This window comes from Chinchilla lanigera, unplaced genomic scaffold (assembly GCF_000276665.1).
Source record: "Chinchilla lanigera isolate Chin_1 unplaced genomic scaffold, ChiLan1.0 scaffold00096, whole genome shotgun sequence".
In the NCBI taxonomy this organism is placed as follows: Eukaryota; Metazoa; Chordata; class Mammalia; order Rodentia; family Chinchillidae; genus Chinchilla; species Chinchilla lanigera.
The window spans coordinates 2,203,559-2,227,077 of NW_004955497.1; the positions used below are offsets into that span (position 1 = coordinate 2,203,559).

General features: G+C 48.1%; 1 protein-coding gene across 1 annotated transcript in view; it reads left to right on the forward strand.

The window, feature by feature from the left end:
* Fgf9 (fibroblast growth factor 9) overlaps positions 1 to 23,519 on the forward strand; it is a 32,665-nt gene that overhangs the window by 4,135 nt on the left and 5,011 nt on the right. The window contains exon 2 of the mRNA XM_005406315.2: positions 5,424 to 5,527. Within this exon, the coding sequence (XP_005406372.1) occupies positions 5,424 to 5,527 (104 nt within the window). The remainder of the gene's footprint in view (positions 1 to 5,423; positions 5,528 to 23,519) is intronic.

Here is a 23,519-nt window from a genome sequence, read left to right on the forward strand (position 1 = left end):
GCCGCCCGCCCGCGCCCCCCGCCCGCCGCAGAGTAGCCGTGGGTGGGGGTGGGGTGCGCTTACACGCTCATTAAAATAGAAGGTGCGTTTCTACCTGAAATGGAACAGCAGGAGGAAGCGTGCTGGGAGGACGGCTTCTGCCGCCCGCCCCCGTGCAGCCGCAGGTGACTGCAGCTGCGGGCGAGCTCGGCTGGCAGTGACCCAGCGCGCAGTGCGGGGACGTGGGTGGTGTGCGGCCGCTCCCGGTTCCGCAGGACCGGCAGCCTGCAGGGGCGGCTTAGGTGGAGTTACAGGGAGCCCTTTGTCCTTTTGCTGGGGAGGGGGCGTGGAGGTGAGGTCGAGCCGGGGGAAGCGCTGGGGATGCAGACCTGGGGAAGGCTGGGGGGCCGTTCGTAACCGCATTTCCACTTTGAAAGCGGGCCGACCTTGCCACGTGGTTTGGAAAGCGGGGAGCAGAAAACCGATCCGGCAGTGGTAATGTGGAGTAACACAACAGTGTCCTCGGGCCTGGGCAGCCCAGGCAGGCCGCCTTCTGGAATGGGACCTCGTCTGGACCCCAGATGAGCACCCACACCGAGGCCGTGCCTGGAGAGGGAGGCGGGTGTCAGGCCCAGGCTCCGCCAGAGGGGAAAAACGTGGTAGCCTGATTTTTTTTTTTTTTTTAAATGAAGGGTTAAGAACATTTATTCCCAGAGTTTTGCACTTTAAAACATTATGTTCTTGGTAGGGTATCTTGCTTTTCAGTGCTTCATGAGGGGTAGGACTGCCCATTTTTTTAGTTTTTTTTTTTTTTTTCTGGTACCAGGAATCGAACTCACAACCTTGTGCTTGCCAGGCAGGCGCTGTGCCGCTGAGCTAAATTCCTAGCTCGTTTTTTGGGTTTGCTTCAGACTCTAGAAAGCTTGTGGGCTCCTTCCATTCAGTCGGTCATTTCCTAGGCAGACTCGGGCTGCTGAGGCTGATGCAGACCGGCACTTCTGGATAGGGCTCGGGGTGCTGACCTGGACGCTGGGGAGGGCCCTCAGGCTGGGGTGAAGCTCTGCCAGGAAGGGGAGGCAGTGACTTTGGCGGCTCCATGATGCTCCCCTCTCTCTCTTGGTATGGGTGTATATGAAATATTAAGACGCCAGTGTTATTTTTATTGCCATTGACAGGGTAGATGAAATTCACGTGCATACAGTTGTTAATTAGCATACTCTTAGTAGGTTCCGGGAGGCTGGGCCAGCGTGGGGTTTATGATCCGTTTGGGCAGAGGGAGGGAATGCGCATCAGCCCTGGGGCTGAGCGCTAGCTGCTGGGGAGACAGAGAGAGGGGGCTCGATGTGGCCATCTTCCTGAGGTGGTGTGGACATGGGCCTCGCTTCGTACTGACCCAGGGCGATACAGGGCATCATCAGACCACGTGAAGCCCGGTAAACGCATCCTGTTTTGGGACTGTTGGCCGCGAAGGAAGGGCGTAGGGAAGTGAATGACTCTAGTCACTGCCCTTGTGTGTCCTGGGTGGCTCCCTTGCTCCGTGTTCCTGCGGCCCTCCTGAGCGGAGGCTGTCTTGGTTGTATCCGATAGGCGGCTCTGATGTTCTGGCGAGGGCCGTGGTTTTTAATCTGGGGCACAGTCCCATCATTCCCTTCTTGCCTCGGTTCCCTCTTTTCCTTGCTTCCCCTTGGTCATTAAGGGGTCACGACACCGGGGCCTTCTCTAGAGCGGGCCGAATCCCGCACCTTCGGGCTGCAGGGTGCTCGCGTGTTCGCAGGGTTAAGTCAGGGCAGGCTGGCCGGGAGCACTTGCTGGGTACCAGCTCTGGCCCAGCAAGGGCTTCGCTGACCTGGTGGAGGTGATGGAGTTCATCCTGGGCAAGATGGTACCGGGAATGATAAGGATTGCGGTCTGGCTGGGTGGGATCCTGCGGGCGGGTTGCCAGGTCTCCTTGACCTCAGTATTGGCGCTGCCTGGGTGTGGGAGAGGGCCGTGACTCACACCCGCTTCTGGCCCTCGCTCACTGAGGTGACCTCTTAAAAATCTGGGCTGTTCTCTGGAGGTCCGCGTCGTCAAGGAGCTGCAGAGACAGGGTGGGTGGTTCGAAGTGATGAAATCTTGCCCACTGGGGGTCAGCAGATCGTCCCGTCCCGTGTGGACAGCTCCTCAGAGACTTATCTCAGGTATTCTGGGGGAAGCTGCCTCGGACTTGCCTTCCCCAGGCTGAAGGACGCGGCCCACACCCTGAACATCGGTCTGCTTCTCAGGCCCCCACCACGCAGCCCGTAGTTATCTGGTTCTTTCCGGTTACAGCAGTCCCCTCCTGTCTGTACTTTCGGTTACCTGTGCCCATTGGTGGTCTCAAAGTAGTAAGCGGAAAATTCCAGAAATAATTCATAAATTTCAAGTAACTTCAATTACAGTATATTGTAAGTGTTCTCTTTTATTAGTTACTGCTGTTAATCTCTCCCTGTGTCCAAAGTGGAAGTCAAGCTTTACCACAGGGATGCATACATAGGACAAATGTGTATATATAGGGCTTGGTTCTCTGGGGCTGAAGGCATCCGAGGAATGTACCCCTCCCCCCCACACAGATAAGGGGTCACTGCTGTAGCGGGTGAGCAGCTTGACAGTGCAGGGCCGAGATGGGGTTTATCCATCTTTAGATCCTCAATAAGCACCCTGGTGCTTGGCTTGTAGTAGTTGCTCAATAATACTTTGTTGGATGACTACATTTCAAATTCAGCTGCCTTAATACCAGGAAAGACCATCACAGACATCTTAATACTTTCCAAATTACATATCCAATAATCTCAGAACATAACTACGTGAGAATGGCATAGAAATTACAGACACAGGGAAAGGAGGCAAAACCACATGTAAGATGTACATCACAGGTAAGGAAACAGGCCTCAAGTCTGATTGCTTTGGACAAGTTACGTAAGCTTATGAAATACCAGTTTTCCCATTTGTACCCGAGGGATGAAAACACTGTAACGCCTAGGGTTGTCCTTAAGATCGAGTGGGAGAAGGCCTCCCGTTTGGCGTGGACTAAACGCTTAACTCCTGCAGCGATTACGGTGACTGTTAGTGTTGCTGCTGTTATTCCCCTTGCTGCTGTGCAAGCAGCCTGTTAAGTGCTTTTGTGAAATCGTGTTCTCGGTCGGACCTGGTGGGCCCTGCTGGCCAATACTTGTTAACTGTCAGAACTGCTTAGGAAAAACGGGAAGATCTTCGTCTCCCTCTCACACGATGCAAGTATCTTTTAGTTTTAGGGTCAAACTTCTTTTCACTGACTTGGTTAGTTAGATTGTTCAGACCTGAAAGGGGGCAAAGTGCTTCCTAAATTTCATGTTAAAATGGGCACGGGAGGTGAATTAACTCCTTCTGCTGATGTACCAGGGTGTGTGTGACTTAGACTGTGGTGTGCTTTTGGGAGCTAAGAGAGTCACATATGCCAGACTCCTAAGAGCAATACAGTTCTGATTCTCTGTTTTGAAACCTGAGTTAGAAACGGTAAAATGAAAATGAGCGTGTTTCGCGTGGAATGAATCCCGTGGAAGTGCTGCCTGTTATCTCCCCATTTGCTTCTGAGTCATAAACTGGCCTGTCATAGGTGTGTCTTTCGTGATATAGTCATAGGTTATTAGAGTCACATTGTAATTTGTCTTTATGCTTTTCCAGGTACTGTTTCCTATTCTGTTAAAATCAATACACTTGCACGTGCAGATACATATTCTGGGAACCGCGTACATGAAATAATTTGTAATATTTTATGCCTATAAAAGAATTGGGAATGCTTTGTTTTTTTTTGAAGAAATAGCTCTATTTTTTATTTTTGCGTCACCCTGGAACAGAATTGCCTCCTGAGTTAACCCTTTTCTTCATTAGATTTATGTAGTTCATGTCTTTATTTGATTACAGCACAGTGTATTCTGTGACAGTTGCAAAATTAATTGTTTAAAAATCCACATAAGTGCTTTTTTATGAGTCACATGAGACTGACTATAGAACAGTGTTACCCTTATGTTTTGCTAAACTCTTAAATTTAAGGAAATTTTTTCAATCTTTGAAGATATTTCTTAAAAGAGCTCAGTGTTTGGTGTGCATTGATATAAGCTCCACACAAAATGTAGCGCTTTAATTTATAGCACAAATAGGAAAATGGCTGAGGACTCGGAATATTAGCAGTACCCCGAGTATATTGTGGGTAATCATCTTAAAACAACAATGTATTTAGGGGACTTGAAGCTGTATTGTGTGGCCATAAAATCCTGGATTTATGCCCAGCTTAGGTGTAGTTATTCTTGGTGAGGTAAGCAAGGGGAGAGAGTGAAATAAAAGAAGATGATTATGTTGTTTTGATTTGAGGGCTTGGTATTCCATGCCTTTTTTAAAAATCAAGAACGTTTTTTTGGGGCCTAGGATATTTTACCCTCCAGAATGTGATGCTGTCTTAATTGTTTAACTTCTCCTTGAGGTTTAGATAAGCACACAAAAAAATCAATAAAAACAAAAAGTATTTTTGTATCAATGTAAGATCGATGGTAGTTGGAAAATTATTTAAGCAGAGATATTCGGGATGTGTATGGGCTAGTTTAGTTTTCCATTTGGAGCGCAATGAGGTTGTGCAGCTAGAGGTGGGTAATTTTCTGTTTAAACCAATCCGGGCTCTAGTTAGCACTTCATACTCTGTATTTGGAGAGACGCAAGACTGTTCTTTGACAGGAACTTTTTATGGTCTGTGCCTTTATACAATTTTTTTACATTTAAACAATAGATACTTATTTCTCAACATTCTTAGAGGAAGTCCAAGGTGAAGATGTCCAAACAGAAATGCTTAATTGCATATTTATAAAGTAGGAGGAGCCCACACCCCCCCAATCTCTCTGTTTAAACAGTTTTTCCACTAAAGTCTCCCTTCTATCGATATGAGAGTTTATAAGATAAACTGTCTAAGATAGTTTATTAAAGTTATTAATAAAACAGTTTATTAAAGTCTTCTAGTTTATTGAAATGTGTACACTGGCTGATCTGTCCTGTCACTTTTTAACGTGTCTGTGTGGATTCTAGTTTTTTTGAAAATCCTGTTTTGGTTATTATGTAAGTCATGTTGGCAAGTTCGTGTTTGGGTCTTACCATGCTGCCCAGGCTAGCCTCAAGCTCCTGGGCTGAAGTCACGCTCCTGCTTTTCCCACCCAGGTAGCTGGGAGTATAGGCACCTACTGCTGTTCCTGGTCATGTTGATAAGTATTTTGGTGTCAAGGTGGAATTTGGCTGGAAGATCAATTCTTTGGGGCTTTTAAAAGGAAAGACACTTCTTTAGCTTGTGTGAGTTACCTATGGTGGCACTGGGTCCAGCGCCCTCCCCAGCCCCCATGGGATAAGGGACTCTGGGGCTTGCTCTGGCTCTAACCTTCCCTTTGCTTTTGATGTTTGGTTCGCAGGCATTCTGGAATTTATCAGTATAGCAGTGGGCCTGGTCAGCATTCGCGGTGTGGACAGTGGACTCTACCTCGGGATGAATGAGAAGGGCGAGCTCTATGGATCAGTAAGTACTGGGAGAGACTTCAGCAATTCTTTGTCCCGGTTTTGTTGGAGCTGCATTTTCTCTAGATTAAAAGGAGCTAGCCATAAACAGGAAGGTGTGCACCCGTTCTTGCTTTTTGAGGTAAGCTGTTCCACTTTTCTTCACAGATCATCAACTCTGCATCTTCCCAGGACCGAGGTTGCTAAGCAAATGCTTTGTGTGCCAAACCGTCTTCATTATCAAGAAAATAAAAATTCACAAGTGTGAAAATTCTCGTCGTCTTCTATTGAATGGGAGTTATTTTTGAAATGAATTGAAATGATCTAAGCTTTGCCAAGCATTGTAATTAAAACTAGAAATAGACCGTGCAGTGAGTCTAAATCCTTTCTCTGAACGACATGAGATTTTAATTACGCAGGGGGAGATGGAAATTATTGTCAGATAGCTCGTATAGGAGCAGGAATATAACAACATTGTAGTTATTTGTAATTTTATGAGACTTTTTGCTCTGTCGCTTTCTGTGACTACTGGTTTGGGAGTTTTTGGGGGAGGCAGTGAAGAAGTATTTATTAGGCCCTGCCGGGTACCAGGCCTTGTGCTAGGCGCTGGGGGTAGCTGTGAGTGAGACGAGGTCACTGCCTCTGCTGTGCAGGGAGGGGGCTCAGCTTCTGTCCAGGAATCTCTTTGCTCTTCCCCACCCAGTGTCCGAAGCACAGTGCACTGCGCACGGCAGGGACTTGTTTTGCTAAATGTGTGAGTATAAATACTGATTTATTTGTTACTGTGTACTGACTCGGAGCCTCAACATTAAAGTGGCAGTCAAGTTAACCTTTAGTTTTTCTTTGTAATTATTGATAGTCAATGAAGATTTAATCCATGCCCTCTGAAATGTGAGAACTTTAATTAGAGCCTACAAAAAGTTGAAAATTAAGACACTCTCACACTGGGAAAAGCTCTGAAGCCCTCAGTTGATAGAAATGCAAGGCAAAACTTTTCCTAGAGGTACTCCTTTCCTATGCATATTACAGTTATAAATATATATGTACAAAGGTGCTATAAGTAGGGTACAGTTTTACTCAAATATTGCAGAGGATATGAAAATATGGACTATGTAACTTGAATGCAACACACACCATTTTTAATGACACAAGGTATGATTTTTCTACCCTGGTAAAATTTTTAAAATATATATATGTATATATATATATGTATGTATATATATGTGTGTATATATATGTTTGTATATATATACATATATTTAAAGTGCGTCTTTAAGAGAAGAAATCATTTAAAGATATGTTTGTTAAGTATAGAATTGATCTTAGCTTTTAAACACAGCTCTTGGTTTAGGCAAGGTTATTTATTTCCTGAATGACTTTTGTCAACATTTTCTAAGTGTGAAGAAGGATATATTAGATCTAACATACATGAAAGAAACTGTAAACATGAGTAGTATAAAATGGTGTTCTTTGTTGACATACCCTCTGTGTTTTCCTCTTTTCTATATGGGGTGTGTCTTTAACGAAGCTGATCTCAGTAAAATGCTCTTTTGTGTGTAGAGCAGAAGTTCTGTCCTTAAGTCAGGGGAAGGCGCTGGGCCTATCACAGTGGTCTCCAAACTTTCCTCGTCACATATCCCCACCGAAAGTGTTTTTTGAGTGTGTATCTCAATGTATGCATATTAAACTATCTTAAATCACACATATAGAATACAGTTCACATGTACTGTCTTATAAAACATTTTTGAAGGGTATGGTAAGCGAGTAAACCCAAAGGGGAGGCCATACTGCATGTCACTTGCTCCAAGCTCCACCTGGTATGCCTTTCTGGAATATTCTCTGCAGCTGAATGATGACCAGGCATGATTCGGATGTCTGCGGCTTCTCAGGTGACGAGGAGAGCGCGTCTCGTTTTGTTTGCAGCCATGTTGCTGGTGGGATTGTTGACTGGGCTCAGCCCCCTCTCCATGTCTGGGCTGTTTTGATGGCCCCTGAGTCATCTGCGCTCTCTCACGGCTCCCACAGCTGCCCTCCGTGTGTGGCTCAGTTCAGAGCAAGGTGCTTGGAGCAGGGTGAGCGGTACCCTGAGTGCAGGCCCGGTGAGCACCGGTGGCCCTCCCACAGGAGGTGGCACCCGGAAGTAGAGGGTTGGACTTGGTGTGGTCTGGGGAGCCAGACTGCCTCGTATGTTCCCTGTGAATCCCCGCTGCCTCGCTGGAGCTTTCTGAGTACACGAGGGGTGTGGGGTGGAAGTGCGCTTTGCCCTGCTGCATGGCCCCATTACCAGCTGACCACGCCAGTCGTAGGATCCCAGCTGTGCACAGGAGGGAGTCCAGGAGAAGACAGAATGGCACGTCTCACTTGTGCCCTTGAGAAATGCAGAGCTTTTCCTAGGAAGAGTGTCTTCAGATTTGGAAATTGCGTATGCCGGGAGACACGGTCTTCCTTGTGATTTCCTGTGGCGTTTCCCCATACCCGGTGCCTGCCACCTGCAGTCCCCTCTGCGTACTGCTGGCAGAGTTACCTTCGTGCTCAGGCACGAGTGCCACTCCTCCTGAGTCCTAACATACACACCGGGAAGGGTCGTGCCCACGCTCTTTGGGGGACGTTCAGGCTTTTCGTGAGCCACTTCACCTGGGCCTGCAGTGCTGATGTAGTTCCACTCTGACTGTTTGCTGTTCTCCAAGCGTGCCAGACATTCTGACTTGTACATGTGGTCAGGTTCGTTCTGCTCTCCGTGATGCCTCTCTCTGCCCTCTCTGCTTGATGAAGCAGCACCCTTCATTTAGTAGATCCAGTGAAAATATCCCCTCTTCTGCAAGTTCTTCGTCAGACCCTGAACTCTGGCCCTAGCTGTTCTAGTTTGCGTTGCTTGTGGTTCCCTCCAGGTGCGTGAACACTCTGTGTACGCTGGCAGGAGTACCGTTTGTAGTGCGGCCCCATATAGTTCGGTGTCCCCAGTGGGTCGGAAGGCCGCGGGTCACATTTTTCTCCTTCATGTTGCCCGATGCGTAGCAATGGCTGTTTCAGGTGCCTGGTAGATGCTCCCTGGGGGGAAATGAATTATAAGTTGTGATTTATTCCTCCTCTCCGCATGAGCTTTGCAGGCTTGGGCGCTGAAGCACCTGCACTAGTGCAGTCAGGCTGCGCTCAGGACACCAGTTTCAGGATGAGCCACTGTCTTCCTTCCCGTGGTTACGCGGCCGCGCCTTGCTGTCCTGGCGCGCACGGCCTGAGGGGTCGGAGGCTGGAGAACAGAGACGGGATCGTGCAGCTGCAAGAGCAGGGTCGAGCTCCCATCAAGTCTCCGCTACTAAGAAGGCACTGGGCCCTTATTTTCCTCGTCTCTGAGGGGAAGAATCTGAGTCAGAGATACGGGATGGGACTTCCTGTTCTGGAGGGAGCTTAGGAATTCTATAGTTCAGATTTTCCGGGCTTCCCTCTCAACTCTGTGCCACACCATACTACTGCCTGTGCACACACAGCGTTTCTGCAGCAAGGTCATTTGCCTCCTTGCCTGGACCAGAGGGGCGCCCCCTGGGCAGCGGCACCCTGCTTTGGTCTGTACCCTGTGCAGGTGAGAGAGCGTGGGAGACTCGTCTGGGGCTGCACCCTCACGTTTCCTGCCGGGCAGGCGTTATCAGGACTGTGGGCGATGGGAACGAGCAGCGTCAGATTCCTCAGTTTCACCGGGATGAGACTGACGAAGGAAAGAGAAACAGGCCGTGAGCCCGTCAGCAAGTACACGAAAACTGGGGCTTACGCGACGCTGCGTGACCCCGTCTGAAGGTCAGCACACTAAGTGGGGAGTTTTTCCCTAAATGCTGGAAAATCTGACAAGACTGACCTTGTTATAAGAGAAGGTAAATAGGAGATTTACCCACTGGGAGTCACTTTTATGTGAGAGTTCTCCAAGTGAGTCACTTTTATGAGGTATGCTAATGAGTACATTTAGCAAACATCCACTTAGAATGTATTTTTGCATTTTTAAAGATGATGATGATGATGATGATGATTTTGTCTTTTTGAGACAGGGTCTTGCTACACAGTTCAGGCTGGCCTTGAACTCACTTTGTAGCCCAGGCTAGCCTCGAACTTGCAACGATCCTCCTGCCTCAGCCTCCCAAGTGCTGGGATTACAGCCATGTGCCACCACGCCCAGTTTAAGGATTAATTTGGTCTATTTATCTATGGGATTTTTTTTTTTTGTCTCCAAATTCACCTTGAGAATAGATGCAAAATTGAAAGAGGTGAGTGGATAGTACTTACTACAAAACTAGATAGGATTCTGTACCTCATTACAATGTGAAAATAGGAAAAATTGCACTGCTGATACATATCATGATCTGATTAGGAGGTGATAATTCCAACTCTGGGTAGAGTTTGGTTATTGTATTCATGTGGTAGTTTATCCATGTGTTTATTCCTTTATTTGATCACTCATTTATTTCCCAGCCACGTCTATTCTCTGTCTAGCATTGTGATGAGTGCATAACCATGAAACAAGTATCTCATACTCTGCTAGGAGAAATGTCTCGTAAACCATCCAGTGGAATGAAGTTTACTAAAGTAGAGGAATGCACATGTATCTCAGGGGCCTGGAGGAATGTTTAAAGACCTGCGTGGGACACTGGGGTGGTAGGTAGCATTTGAAGGGGATCTTGAGGGCTGAATAGGAGGTTCATAGAAAGAAAGGCGGACACAGAACCCCTCAAATGTAAAGGTCAGAATGCGCTGCCTGGTTACAATTTAGGGAGGATGGTGATTGCATGCATGCACACCAACCAGGGAATTAGAGTATTAGTTCACATTTGTCACTTTCGTTTTTATCAAAGGGACTTGAGGTGTGGCTCAGGTAGTTACATTAGGGTCTTAATCTAAATTACCTGAGTATTATCAAGATAATTGAAGAACATCAAGAATAACTGGCTGTAATAAATGACCCATTTGAGGAGAGTGCTGCAAAGCAAAAGCATCTCCTTTAAGATGCTCGCATTTAATGAAAGGTATTCATCTGATCTTTTCATCTGAAAACAGTAGCACCAGCAGTAAGTTGTAATGAAGTAGGAATATGCAGTGTAGAATCTGCAGAAGTGATGCCCTAGGGCAGCGCCCAGCTCGGGGAGCACCAGCGTCTCTGCTTTGTAGCTCGTTGGAGCACTTGCTTTATTCTGGCTACAACTTTAACTGTTGTTGGTCCCTCCCCCTGCCGAAGGATTCGGGAGTCGCAGTCCCTGTCCTGTCTCCTGGCAGGTCGGCTGTGCGCTTTCTTTGCGGCTGGCGCGTGGTGATGCTCACTGACCCAGTTCCTTACCCGGTCCCGAGCCACGTACACAGAGTCCGCCGTGTTTGAGCATCGTGCAGTGACAGCACCGTGTGTTCTGTAGTTGTCCGCTTACAAAGTCCGGCGATTTTCACGGCTGTGATCTCATTCGTGTCTCCCACTTACACAGGAGAGAGACTGAGTGACCTGGTCAATGGCCCAGAACTTGTAGATACAGAGTGAGGACTGTGTTCTTAGCTCTGAGTTCATACCTGCCACCGTCTTGACACAGGCGTTTGTTAAACAGGAGCTGCTTGGCTGTGTTTCCAGGGTCGTCATTGGACCATAGCTTACATGCATCGTGCACTCAATAGTCAAGGTAGGGTGGGTTCCAGCTCTTTCCAGGGCACATACACTTTAATAAGTGCATTAGTTGGGCGGTGGCCTTGCTGGGTAGAGGTGTGTGTGCTCTAGAAGTTCCTCGCATGGTGTTTCATACCGGGGGGCAGATGGGAAGAGCCCTGTGGAGCCGTTGCTCACAGAATTGTGGAATGTGCCCACCTCTGTAACAGTGGAAGACCAAGCAAGGCTGTCCCTGGATATCTGTGGGCGCCTGGCTCCAGAGAGCCCACGGCTGTGACCGTCTGGGTGCTTAGGTCCCTCCCGTGAGACGGTTCGTGATCTGCGTCGGTCTGGGCACCCGCTTCTGTAGGTCAGCATCGTCTCTAGACGCAGAGCACTTGCACGCGTGAGTGCTTTGTAAACTGTGATGGGGCGTGACGGCAGGAAAAGACTGTACAGCTTAGTGCAGGTGCAGTTTGTGAAGACGTGTTTCGACCCACGTGGTTGGCTGTGTGCATGCAGCGCCCAGTTAGGGAGGGCCGACTGGGCGTCAGGTCCTTAGGGCCTCACACAGACTCCCATTGTTTCTGTTATGTTACTTGTATGTACAAACACAAAAGCGGATTAAATTCCTTACACCCACACCTCTTCGACAGCCATGATCCAAAACATATTTGTTTAAAGTTCAAACTATAAGGCAAATAAACTCCAAACTGGCAGGATGGGTTTGGGGTAACGGCCGGTGCTCTGTGCCTGTGACCGGGACGCCGCCTCGCTGCCTGCGGGGCCCCGAGAGCGGTGGCGCGGCTGTGTCTGAGCTCCGCAGGCCCGCTCCTCGGAGCGCCCGCGGTGACTGACTCCATGCCCTCCCGTGTCCTGCCGGCTGACTTGCGGTGAGACTAAACGACGCCTTCGGTCTCCCGCCACCGCTGATGGGCCGCGGGTGCCTCTCAGTGCTGACGGTGAAAGTCGCACTGAGCACAGCCTGGAGCCTGAGTCCCGCCATCTCCCCATATCCATGGAGTGAAGGGAGAATTGGTTTTAGAACCTTCCTTGATACCAGAACCCTTGGGATCACGTTTCTTCTCTAAAGTGGCACAGAACTCACACAGAGCCTACTGACATCCTCCTGTCGTCTTTTCTTTTTCCTTTCTCTTTTGTCTTTCTTCCACCCCCACCCTGTGCTTTTCTTTCCAGTACTGGAGGGGGGCGTTGAACCCAGGGCCTTTGCACTGAGCTACATCCCCAGGCCTTTTTAAAATTTTGAGACAGGGTCTCTCTGAGGCACTAAGCTGCCTAGGCTGGGCTCAGCCTTGAGATCCTTGTTCCTGCCTCAGCCTCCCAGAGTGCTGGGATTAAAGGTGTGGGCCACTACAGAGAGCCTCCTGTTGACTTTAAGTCATACCTAGATACAGTACAGTGTAAATAGCTGTTGTACTAGATTGTTTAGGGAATACGGACCAGAACGACTGCACCTGTGCTCATCACAGATGCATTTGTTTGAATATTGTTGCTCTGTGGTGGGTGGGGTCCACAGACGCGGAACCCGTGTGTGGCTCTGAGGCAGTGGCTGGAAGATCTCAAATATTCTCCGGACCATTCCTTTCCTTTTCCATTGCAACGGAAAGATGAAGTGAAATGTTCTTGCAGAGAGGTTGTGGTCCTCCAGGTCAAGTCCTCCGTCTCCTGGAGATCTGAGGTGCTGTGTTGGAGCAGAAGGCTGTGGCTGTGTGGCTCTAGGGGTGGGGGAGGAGGGCTGGGGGTCGGGGAGGCTGTAGCTACAGCTGTCTGCAGAGCAATCCTGGGCAAGTCTTGAAGAAGCAGAACAGCCCTGGGTGTTGAACACCATACGAAATGGTGAGGCACCTCTGAACTTAGTAATCTGCTCGTGCTGCTTTGACGGGAGGAGTTTGGGTGGGTCTGTCCCGTCTCCAGAAAATGTAATTTGGAGGAAGGCAGTGAAGAGGTGCATTTGTTGAATAATCAATCTGCTGTCAGGCATGCTCAGGAATGGGCAGTTTTCCATAGATATTTTAGGTCATAGAACTTCGCCTCATATTTCATCAGTGCATGGCCAATTTTCAAAGATTAAATAATAATTCTTAGATGACAAAGAAGGCAGCAGCACAGAAAAGCATCTTGTATATAATTTAGTTCATTCAGTCCTGTTCTATTTTTTGAGACAGAGTCTTGCTATGTAGTTTGGGCTGGCCTTGAACTCACTATATGGTCCAGGCTGGCCTGGAATTCTCAGTGATCCTCCAGCCTCAGCCTCCCAGTGCTGGAGCTACAGGCATGTGCCACCACGCCCAGCCAGTCCTTGTTTTAGAGATGAGAGTGAAATTTTAGTGGCTTAAGGACTTACTTAAGGTCACACATAGGTAGCAAGTAACAAATCAGGATTTGAATGTAGGTAAATTCAAGGAAATCTTGTCCTACACATATGTCTGTCAACAGTAGCCCCCCATTTCTGTGAATTTTTTTTTTCCTGCCAGAATTAATCACATAGCAGAGTAAGATTATAGTATTTCTTCCACTGATGTGCCTTTCGGAGGAATTTTTTTCTTTCTAGTACCCTGGTTTTATTTAGTGGTTTATTAGTGAGTGATTCATTTGTTTCTTTTGCGTTTAGATGTCTGGCCTTTACTTAGTGGAAGCTCATCGTTTTAGTAATGTGTTTGTGGATGTAATTTTAGTTAGGCTTACATTGCTGACCAGGGTGGCCGCGCAGCCTGATTGACTGGGATAAAACACGTTAGAGCATGTTCAGTTAGCGTGACCACATTCATAGAACCCAGCTCTGTAGACGTCCTGGGTGTTCAGAAGGGTTTCGTTCCTTCTTCCTTCCCTCCCTCCCTCTTCCTTTCCTTCTTTTCTCTGGAGCTAGAACCCAGGGCCTGGCCCATGCCGGACAAGCACTCTGTCACCGAGCTGTGCCCCCAGCCTATGAGGGATTTAGTTTTAAAGATGCGTTGCTTCTGATAGGCTGGAGGAGAATGCCTGGGCTCCTGGGGCGCATGCTCAGCAACGGTCTTTCTCCGGCTGAAGAACCCACAGGTCTTAGTTACTTTCTCAGTGCCGGGATGCTGTACCCAGCCCACAACCCTCTGCAGGAGTGGTTTATTTTGGCTCACAGTCTGCAGAGGGTTCAGTCCCTGGTCCGATGGCTCTGAGGCAGGGAGGTCTGGCGGAGGGCATGGCAGAGGCGGCACCCTCATGGCATGGCAGGCAGAAAGTAGAGAGAGAGAAGGATCACAGCGGGAGGAGAGTGACAGACCTTTCTAGGCCACTTCCTGGTGACCCACCTCTTCAGGCCAGGCCTCACCTCCCACAAGCACATTTGGCTGTGAGCTCTAAGAAGCTCCAGCTACACATGCATGAGGCTGTGGGCACCGTCTGGATATAAACCATGACAACATGACAGGTGCAGCTTTCCCGTGTGGTCCTGACCCCTTTCTCTGCCTGCCTTTGGTCTCCCTCCTGCTCTCTGCTCCCTGCTCCCTGCTGCTGAATCCTTGGGGCCCTCCTCCTCGGTCTCCACTACAGACAAGGGAGAGGTTTGGGGGAACTCTGGTCACCTGCTTTGTAAGTGTCTACTTCCTACAGCAGAAGTGCTGGGGATGTAAGGACTCAGTTATGTTAGCTTCCCAAGGCACTGGCAGGACTTAAACCAGAGTCTTGCATACAGTTGGTGCTTAATAAATATGGAACGGCTGAATGGGTTGTCAGTGAGGTCCCAGATCACTCATTTCTTTCCTTCTGCTTTTGGCAGACCCTACTTGTATGTGCCTAATTTGTCAGGAGGCACTCGAGAGCTGGCAGAGTGGACACGGAGACACGTGGCTCCTGACATTTCCGGTGGAGGGCCCCTTCTGGATAAAAAGCATTAGGGAGCACCACATGAGAGTGATTGGAAGTGCCTTTTGATGGTGACAACTGTGAATTCATGGACACTACACGGTGGACGCACTGCTGATACCGATTTGAAGAGCAGTGGCTCTGTGTGGCGGTTGCCTCCTTTCTGTGGCTTACGGGCAGGGCTGAGCGCTGCTTCCCTGGGTGCTGAGCTCTGGGGCCCACAGACGAAGTCCCACTAGCGTGGAAGTTGGGGGTGCAGCGTATCACCAGGAGACGGCAGTGTCGGGGACAATAAAAGCACCAGCCCGCCACATCCCCGCTCTTCCTGCTTCTGCAGCTCCCACCCGCTTCCCCGTCCAGGAGCTGCTCGTCCTCCAGGTCTTGCATCAGCCTTCATCGCAGTTCTCCCGCAGTGCTGCTTGTTCAGCGTGGGTGTCCTGGAGCTGCCCCTGCAGCCGGGCCTCAGCTTATGTGACTGCTTTTGAGTGGCAGAGCACCCTGCGTTTAGTCCCTGGCGTTCACACCGGAAGTGCCCTCTAGTCAGTTACACACGCACTCACATCCAAATCCTTCCCTTCACCCCCTCACTCACACACGCTGGCTCTTCCGTTCCACCCAGTCCTGGCTGTACACTCACTCGCTCAGTCTCTCTCCCATGCACACGCTCACATGTTCGCTCTTCCACACACTCACTGTCTTTACTTGCACACTCACGTTCTGCCTCTTCCTGTTTCTCTCGGAGTCAGAGGCAGCAGACAATATTGATCCTGATGTCAGGTACCTTTCTGGGTGCTGGAAGTACAGTTGCTCCTCATGAGTTCAGACTCCGCGTTTGCGAATTTGTTCGCTGGCTGAAGTTTGCTTGTACAACCCCAAATCCACATCTCACTCTGTGGTTACTTGGGGACATGTGCTCCGTGTGCACGTACGTCCCCAGCTGGCCTTGTGTCACCTGTCAGCCTGTAAGTAGGGTCTTTCTGTATTTTGCTGGGTATTTTGGGGCCTTTTGTCGGTGATTCTGCCGTGTGAGCTGTCCCCAGCACAGGGCTGAAGTGCTGTGTAGTGTTACTAAAAGTACAAAAAGCCCTGATGGGTCTGAGGGAGCGAGTTTGCGTGAAGCTTGTGAAGGCCTGAATTATGGTGATGCTGACCATAAGTCTGATATGAGTGAATCAATAATCTGTGTTAAATAAGGTTTCTTTGATCAGAAACATGCATGAAGCAAGGTTAGGTACTGATCAGTTGACAAAACGTTTATCACTGGAGGCTCACAGGAACCTAACTGTGTTTTTCCCCCAGGAGCAGTGCTTCAGTATTTTGGGAGATTTCATAGAGTTTAACTACCTTGAATCATGAGAATTAACTGTACCCACAAATGCAGATACACTTCCTTGTGTGAGCAATCTTAGAACTGATTCAGGAAGAACTCGCAACTTTGTTGGGGGGAGTCAGACATGTAAACCGAGAGTTATGATTTGCTGCAGTAAGTACGGTAAGAGAAGTGTGTGAAGGGCTCAGAGGGCCTGCAGGAGGGAGTTGAGACGCAGGGGCAGGAGAGACTGTCAGGATCTTCCAGAGACGGGATGGAGAGCAACAGGCAGGTGTTCTTAGCCGCAGGAAAGCTCACCCGGAGAACTAAGCCTTGTGCGGCCCGGAGGAGCCAGGTGCCGCTGGATCTACCCATTGATCTGCTCTCTGCTTCTGTTCATCCCAGCAGCTACCAGAGGCTTCTTCGCTGACGTTTGTGGGGCCCGCCCTGCCTGCTCTGCCAGCTATTGGGAGGTACCACTGTGTTATTCTGTGGCTTGACCTGGGAGCCGCCTTTGAACTTCACAAAACAGTGGGGTGCCCTGGAGATGAGTAGGAGCCCCTGCCCCTGGGTGGCCTCTGCAGTGGCCTGGCCACATTGTCCCTGTGTGTCCCCCCACACCGGGGGCTGACTTGAGCTTGTGCAGAAGCATCAACCTGCCGGCCTGCTGTGTTTCAGCAGCACTGTGACCACTGGCTGAGAAAGAGCCTGTGCTCGCCACGCTCCTGCTCAGGGGCTACCCCTGAGGATTAAAAGGTTAGGGCGTTAAGTGGGAGAGGGGCTGGGTGCTGTCTTCCTTCCCGCTTTCTGTAAAAGCTCAGTATCCTGACATGAGTCAGTTCCCCCTTAATCTTTTCTTTTTTGCAATTCTTCATTGAAATCCCCGTTGAAGTTTGCTTCGGCTGGGTAATGAGGTGCTCAAAGCTCAATGCCATATTCTAAGAACAGACCTGCCAAGGTCATGCCAAAGTCATCCGTCTCCTGATGGTGCATAATGCGATTGCTTTGCTGTAGCACTGAATTATTTTCGCCTGTTTAGCTGCCGTGTTGTGCTGTACGTTCTTTCTCACATAATCTGCTGATGTTCTAGTTTCTCTGTTCTGCCTCCTTCCCCCTTCTCTCCTTTTCTATTTTCATTTTCCCTATGAATCGCCGTGGTTAGGTGCTTCTGTCTTGGTTGTGTGAACTGGGCGTGTATTCTTTTTCTTTCTCTCTGCATCTTTCAAGCTGATTTTCAGTTTGCGGTGCCTGGACGGGAGATTCTGGCCTCTTCTTGCATCCTGAGCTGTGCTTGGCAGCGGAGCCTGGAGTCCTGGAGGCGCAGAGCTTTCAGATTTCAGCTCTGTCCAGCAGCCTTGGGCAGTGTTCTCAGCCTTTCTGAGCAGAGATGATGAAGTAGAGCGGACCGGAGCTTCTTGATAGCCCCGCTGGGAGGCCTGGGGCTGAGGTACCTGTCAAGAGACCAGTGCTCTTGATTCATCTCCAGGCGCAGCCGTCTTCCTGGGTACCCCTGGCAGTGCTGGAAGTGCCCTGTGTGCCACCTCTGACTGTGCTGACCCTGTGGGAGAGACGCTGGCATTGCTTCTTACAGATCTGAATTCGGCGTGCTCATGGCCTAACGGTCTCTGAACATAATTTTCCTACAGATCAAATGATGGCATCCCTTGAATTAGACTTTCAGATATTAACTGTAAAACGTATTTTATCAAGATTAACATTAAACAGTTTATTCTCATATGTAGGTCATTATTATCCACTTAGCTAGATAAATTTTTTTTTTTTCTTTTTGGTCTTTTTGAGCCAGTGTTTTACTGTGCAGTTCAGGCTGGCCTTGAACTCTTTCTGTGGCCCAGGCTGGGCTCAAACTTGCAGCGACCCTCCTGCCTCAGTTACTTGGGATTTTGTTTGCTCTGTAGTTAGTCTTATTTTTGTTTCATGTTCACGTACGGAGAACTCACTGGCTGTCACAGCACCCACGGTACAGACCATCGGAATCGGTTTTTCGGGGCTAAGGTACACTTTAAAAAAGGCCCCGGCAGCATTTGCATTTGGTGTCTTGGAGGAATAGGACTAGTTGCTCATGGTCGCCCCGGGAGCCTCTGGACGTAGGCTGCTGGGCTCTGGCAGAGGGAATGGGACAGTGTCAAGGAGGGGAAGGGCCATTTGTAGATGACAAGGTGGGTGAGGAGGAAGGGTTGGTGCCACAGAAGTTTGGGCTGACAGAGCCTCATGGAACCAGGAGGGGGTTCCCGGGGTGGCGGAGGGGCCAGGGAGAGGGTCCATCTTTTTGCAGTCTGGTTTAGGGTTTGTCTGTGGGTGATGGGTGCAGATGGGGTGCTGGGAGACACAGGCACTAGGCGGAGATGTCTGAGAAACTGGGAGTCCTGTGGGAACATGCAGTGATAACCTCGGGAGCCCCTGCCCGTTGCTTTTTGGGGTCACGTTTTCTCTGCCATGTACTGTGCGCTGAGGTTCCACTCAGATTTGAGCGTCCCCTACGTTGCTGTTTTTTTCCGTTTAGTGGGACTTGATTTTTCTTCCAGTGGATCCTCTTGGGGAGTTCCTGACGGAGGTGGGGTTCGCTGCTCAGGCCGACAGTTCCTTCACGAGGCCTGTGCAGGAGGCCAGTGCCGGGAGGGGAGGTGGCGGGTCCAGGTCCCCCAGACAGGAAGTAGTGACGGTGACAGGAGTGCATCCTCTGCACGTCTCCCTGTGAAAAGCCCCGGCCCCTGGTGACACAGTGGCTCCTCCTTCCCTCCTTGAAATAGCAGCCGCGTCCTCTTGGGGCTGCTGAGCCGGGTTCAGCTGTTTCCGCTCTGCTGCCCCAGCCCCTGCAGAGGCCCGACGCAGTGCCTTTGCTTCCGTTTCTTCCCTCGCTTGCAGCCCTGCCGCAGTGTCTTTTTTTGTTTCCTGTTCAGCGTGTTCTTCCAGAGTTACTGTGGATCCCTTTGCTCTCCCCGTTCTGAGGTTCCCAGTATTAAATCACTGGAGGCTCAGACTCAAAAGGGATCTTTCAGGGCTGGGGGTGTAGCTCAGTGGTTAGACGAGGGGGCTCTGGGTTCGATCCTAAACGTGAATATAAACAAACAGGAACTAAAGGACCTTAGAGGTCTCTTTGTCTAAACGCCCTCCTTTTACAGCGAAGGAAATTGAGGCCTGGGAGTGTTGGCCGGCTCCCCCCCTCCCCCCACCGTGTGCTGGTTTCTGGACGGTTGCTTACCTTTCCTGAGGAGGTTCTGCATGTCTTGCAGGTGTGCCGGCTGGAGGATGTGTTTTTGGCTTGATGCTACCACGTTTGTTACCCTCGTGATTTCTCTTCACTTGTGCATAGAAAGTCCAAGCTACGTTTCCCCTTTTCAGTTTCATTCCTCCAAAACGTGTGGCAGTTATCATGGAAAGAAAGTAGCTGGGTTTGGTTGTCTTTGGATGGGGTCCTTCTTGTATCCTTATCTCCTTAATGTTACCTCTGCCTTTTGGCTTTCCCATTGTCTATCAATCTGACCCTTCAAGGTCATTCTGCTTTCAGTTTTGGTGAGTAATATGCTTCAAATTAGAAGTATTTCCAGCTTTTGCGTATGCGTGATATGCATTTTAAGTGGTTATTGACTGGTATTACTACTCTTATTAGGTAATAGTCCATGGTAAGAAATGTGGCATATGATTCTTTTTAATTTGGTGTTCTAAGGTCTTAAAAAAATTTGATGAAAATTTCCTATAGGTATGTGTGGAAGAATTACACGTACATTGGTTGTGCCTTAACATAAGCCAATATTGAACTTTTCAGTTTTGAATTGTGTTATATCTGGAGCAAGGTTTTATTTCCCTTGTGGGATTACGTCTCTGAGAATGTATAGAAGGTTTATGAGCTAATATGATTTGCTAAACAAAGATTCATTTTTATAGGCAGCTTCTAAGGAAGGCCTCTAAATTGTCTCGTTTGTCCTATTTGGCAAGGTCTGTCCTTGGCAGCTTATTTATTGCCACATGGCTGGTGAGCATGCCGCGTGGGAGCTGTGTCTGCATGCGAGTGTGTGTGCGTGTGTGTGTGTGTGTGTGTGTGTGTACATGCCTAGATTCAGGCCAGAACCTCCATCTTTCAGTCTCTAAATGCTGAAGTAACACTTGGATGGGGAGAGGTGTTTTCTGTTTTCTTTTTCCGTACTGAGGTAGAAATGGAGAGAATGTAGGACTTACTAGTTTCTGAAAATATATCTCTAAAATGTTAATGTTTTATTTAAATTTGATCATCCATGGATTGAGCTCAAGAAAACTTGAGCCCAGGTTTTTCTGCCTCAGCCTCCCAAAGGCTGGGACTGCAGGTGCCTGCCACTGTCAGTGGCTTAAATGTATTTTTTAGGTGAAGCATAAAAATTGCACGTATTCGTGGCTTAAATGTATTTTTTAGGTGAAGCATAAAAATTGCACGTATTCGTGAAGCACCGTGCGTTGTTTTCATCTTTGTATGCATTGTATTGTAATTATTATTGTTATTATTATTGTTACTCCATGTGGTGCTGGAAATTGCACCCAGGGCCTTGTGCATGCCCGGCAAGCACTCCACCACTGAGCTACCTATCTCTCTAGTCCTTTGAATGATACTGAAATCAGGTTAAACATACCTGTATTCTTGAACATCATTTCTTTATGGTGAAAACATTAAAATCCTTCTTTCTGGCTTTTTAAAGCATGTCGTACGTTTTGTTCTCTGCAGTCCGCTCCTGGGCAATAGCACAGCACGGCCCGTTCCTCCTCCTGACTGTGACTTGGTGCCCGTCCCTCCCCTCCCTCTCCTTCCACTTCCTGTATTTTGATGGGACGAGTAGAAAACTGCCTACCGACTCGCCTCATGTTGTTCACGTGGACCCAGACACAGCCAGTTCCACTGGGCCTGCAGTTCCAGAGGGAAGTGTGACGGCCAGGAGCGTAGGCCCCCAGGAACACCCGTCTGTGAGCGTGGGGAGTTTAAAGAGGGTTTGAGGAACAGGACTTAGAGTGAGGCACGTTGGGAGGGTTGGATCTGGACTGGAGTCTCTAATGAAAGGAGAAATGCTGCCCTCCTGCCTCTCCTGACTGCTGCTATCTGTCGAGCTGGGGACTTCTCTCAGGAGACGAGCGTGAAAAGACCTGGCTTCTTATTAATGGTCCTTTAGTCAACGTATTTAATCACCCTGGTCCTTGCAACAACTCCCATTAAGGCCTTATTGCTTCGTTACTAACGAGGGAGAGAGAGCATCTGGACGAGTAGTTGTGGTTAAGGGAGGTTTAAATACCACGACTGTAATAAACACTAGATACGAGAATGAAGGATTACTCAAAGTCATTAACTTATGCAGTGTTCAGGAACTTCAAATTAAGTCAGTGTCTGTAGTTACTGATCATGCACTTATGTGTTATAGTAGTTTATATTGTGTTAATGAGTCATTTAAACAACCTATTGAGGTGAATAAATGAACCACTTGGATGGTGTGGCTAAAGCCAGCCATGTTTATTAATATGGAATCGTGTTTTAAAGCAGCAGCACGAAGCAAGTCTCCCTGCAGCGGGAACTGTTACTGAGCCTTGAATTTTGGAACAACTCTGATTCCATTTACTGAGTATAGATTTGGATTGGGCCTAGTAATGCCCATATAAATTACTCATTTTGAAATTGTCTAATATTTTAAATTAGTGTTTGTATAAGTCTATGTCTTATAACATTCCTAAGTATTCTCTGGGCTGTAGTATAATTTTTATGTTATTATCTCATACTTTGGTGTTAACAGGAAAGGTAAAAGTTTTGAAGTTTTAATTTTAGTTTTTCCCACTGGTCAGAATTTGGTGATATAAAATGAAAAGAGGTTTCCATAGTTGCTAACATTCACTAGATTTTGTTCCAGAATAGGGGCTTTAGTAGACTTTTGAATTGAATCCACATTCTCCACCCAAGTCTAGTGGTATAATCCAGCAGTTCAAAGATAGGTATGCCATAAACAGCTATAGTTAAATAATCTAAAAAAAATTTAAAACATGGAAATACAATAAAAATAAGAATTGATCACTTTATAGTGGAATACTCTATAAACTGTCTGCATTGGAAACATGTGGTGAATTTTAAAACATCTGAGTTCCATAATTGTAGAGTGCAGAGTTTATTTGAAGGCAGACACTCCCCTCTGCGTATGTAAGGATGCAGGTTGACATTTTTTGCTGGTGCAGTTTGTATCAATCTGCTTATCTTTTAAATAGGAATAGTTTTGGAATAGAAATATTTAACATATATTCAGTTCAGCTGTTATTTCATCACTCAGAGCAGAAGTGTGCTCATAAAGATATGAATTCTGTGTATCTTCTTTGTCTAAAACAAAAATCACATTGATATAATCCAAATAAGAGGACAAAATTATTTAACATACACGCATGGTATAGGAATATAGCTCAGTCCTTAATTTTTAATGTTCATTTTCATTTTTATGGTATGTAAGCTTATCAGAGTGGCATAATTGCTATAATCTCAGGGGCTGAAATAGTCCATTGGCTTTGCAGTTTGATGTCAGCACAATCTCACTTAACTGGTTATACAACCCTCTTGCGAATGAGACCATTGAACTCCTAGCCGTCATGAAAAACGTAGATTACACTGTTTTATAGTCAGACAATTCACTTTATTTTCTGGGTTGCCTGGAAAGTTCTGTGAATAAATGTACTGAAGGAGCCTCCTAGGAAGCAGAGCTGTATTCACAGAGCAGTGGAAAGAGAGCGGGTCCATTGCTTATCTTACCAACTTTTTAAAAAGAGTGGTTTATACTGTTTTTTAAAAAGAGTGTACAATAAGAATCTTAAACTAGAAACAAATCTGTGTTCTGTTTTTAGATGCCGATACACTCATCACTGTAGAATTTTGTTCACACCTTCGGTTTTCTTTCCCTCTCTACCCCTTCCACTTGCCAAACGAGCAGTGTGTTTTCCTTCAACTGTATTTTGGGGTGAAGACAAGAGGAAGCCCCCGTACGTCAGAAGAGTTGCTGCTCGCCACGCCTGAGCGTGGCCTGTGAAGTGGAGCCCCAGCCTGCAGGACGGCTGCCCCTTGGGAGCAGGTCGGGGCCTCATGAGGAGCCGGGCTGCGGAGCTCCAGACTCGGGCCTGAGCAGCGGGAGCTGGACAGGGCCCTGTCCTTGCCCAGGCTCACCGCTGCTTCCGCAGTGCTCCCGGACGCTGCTGCTTTAGTGGCTTCATGACCTAACAACGAGACCAGGGCGAGTCATC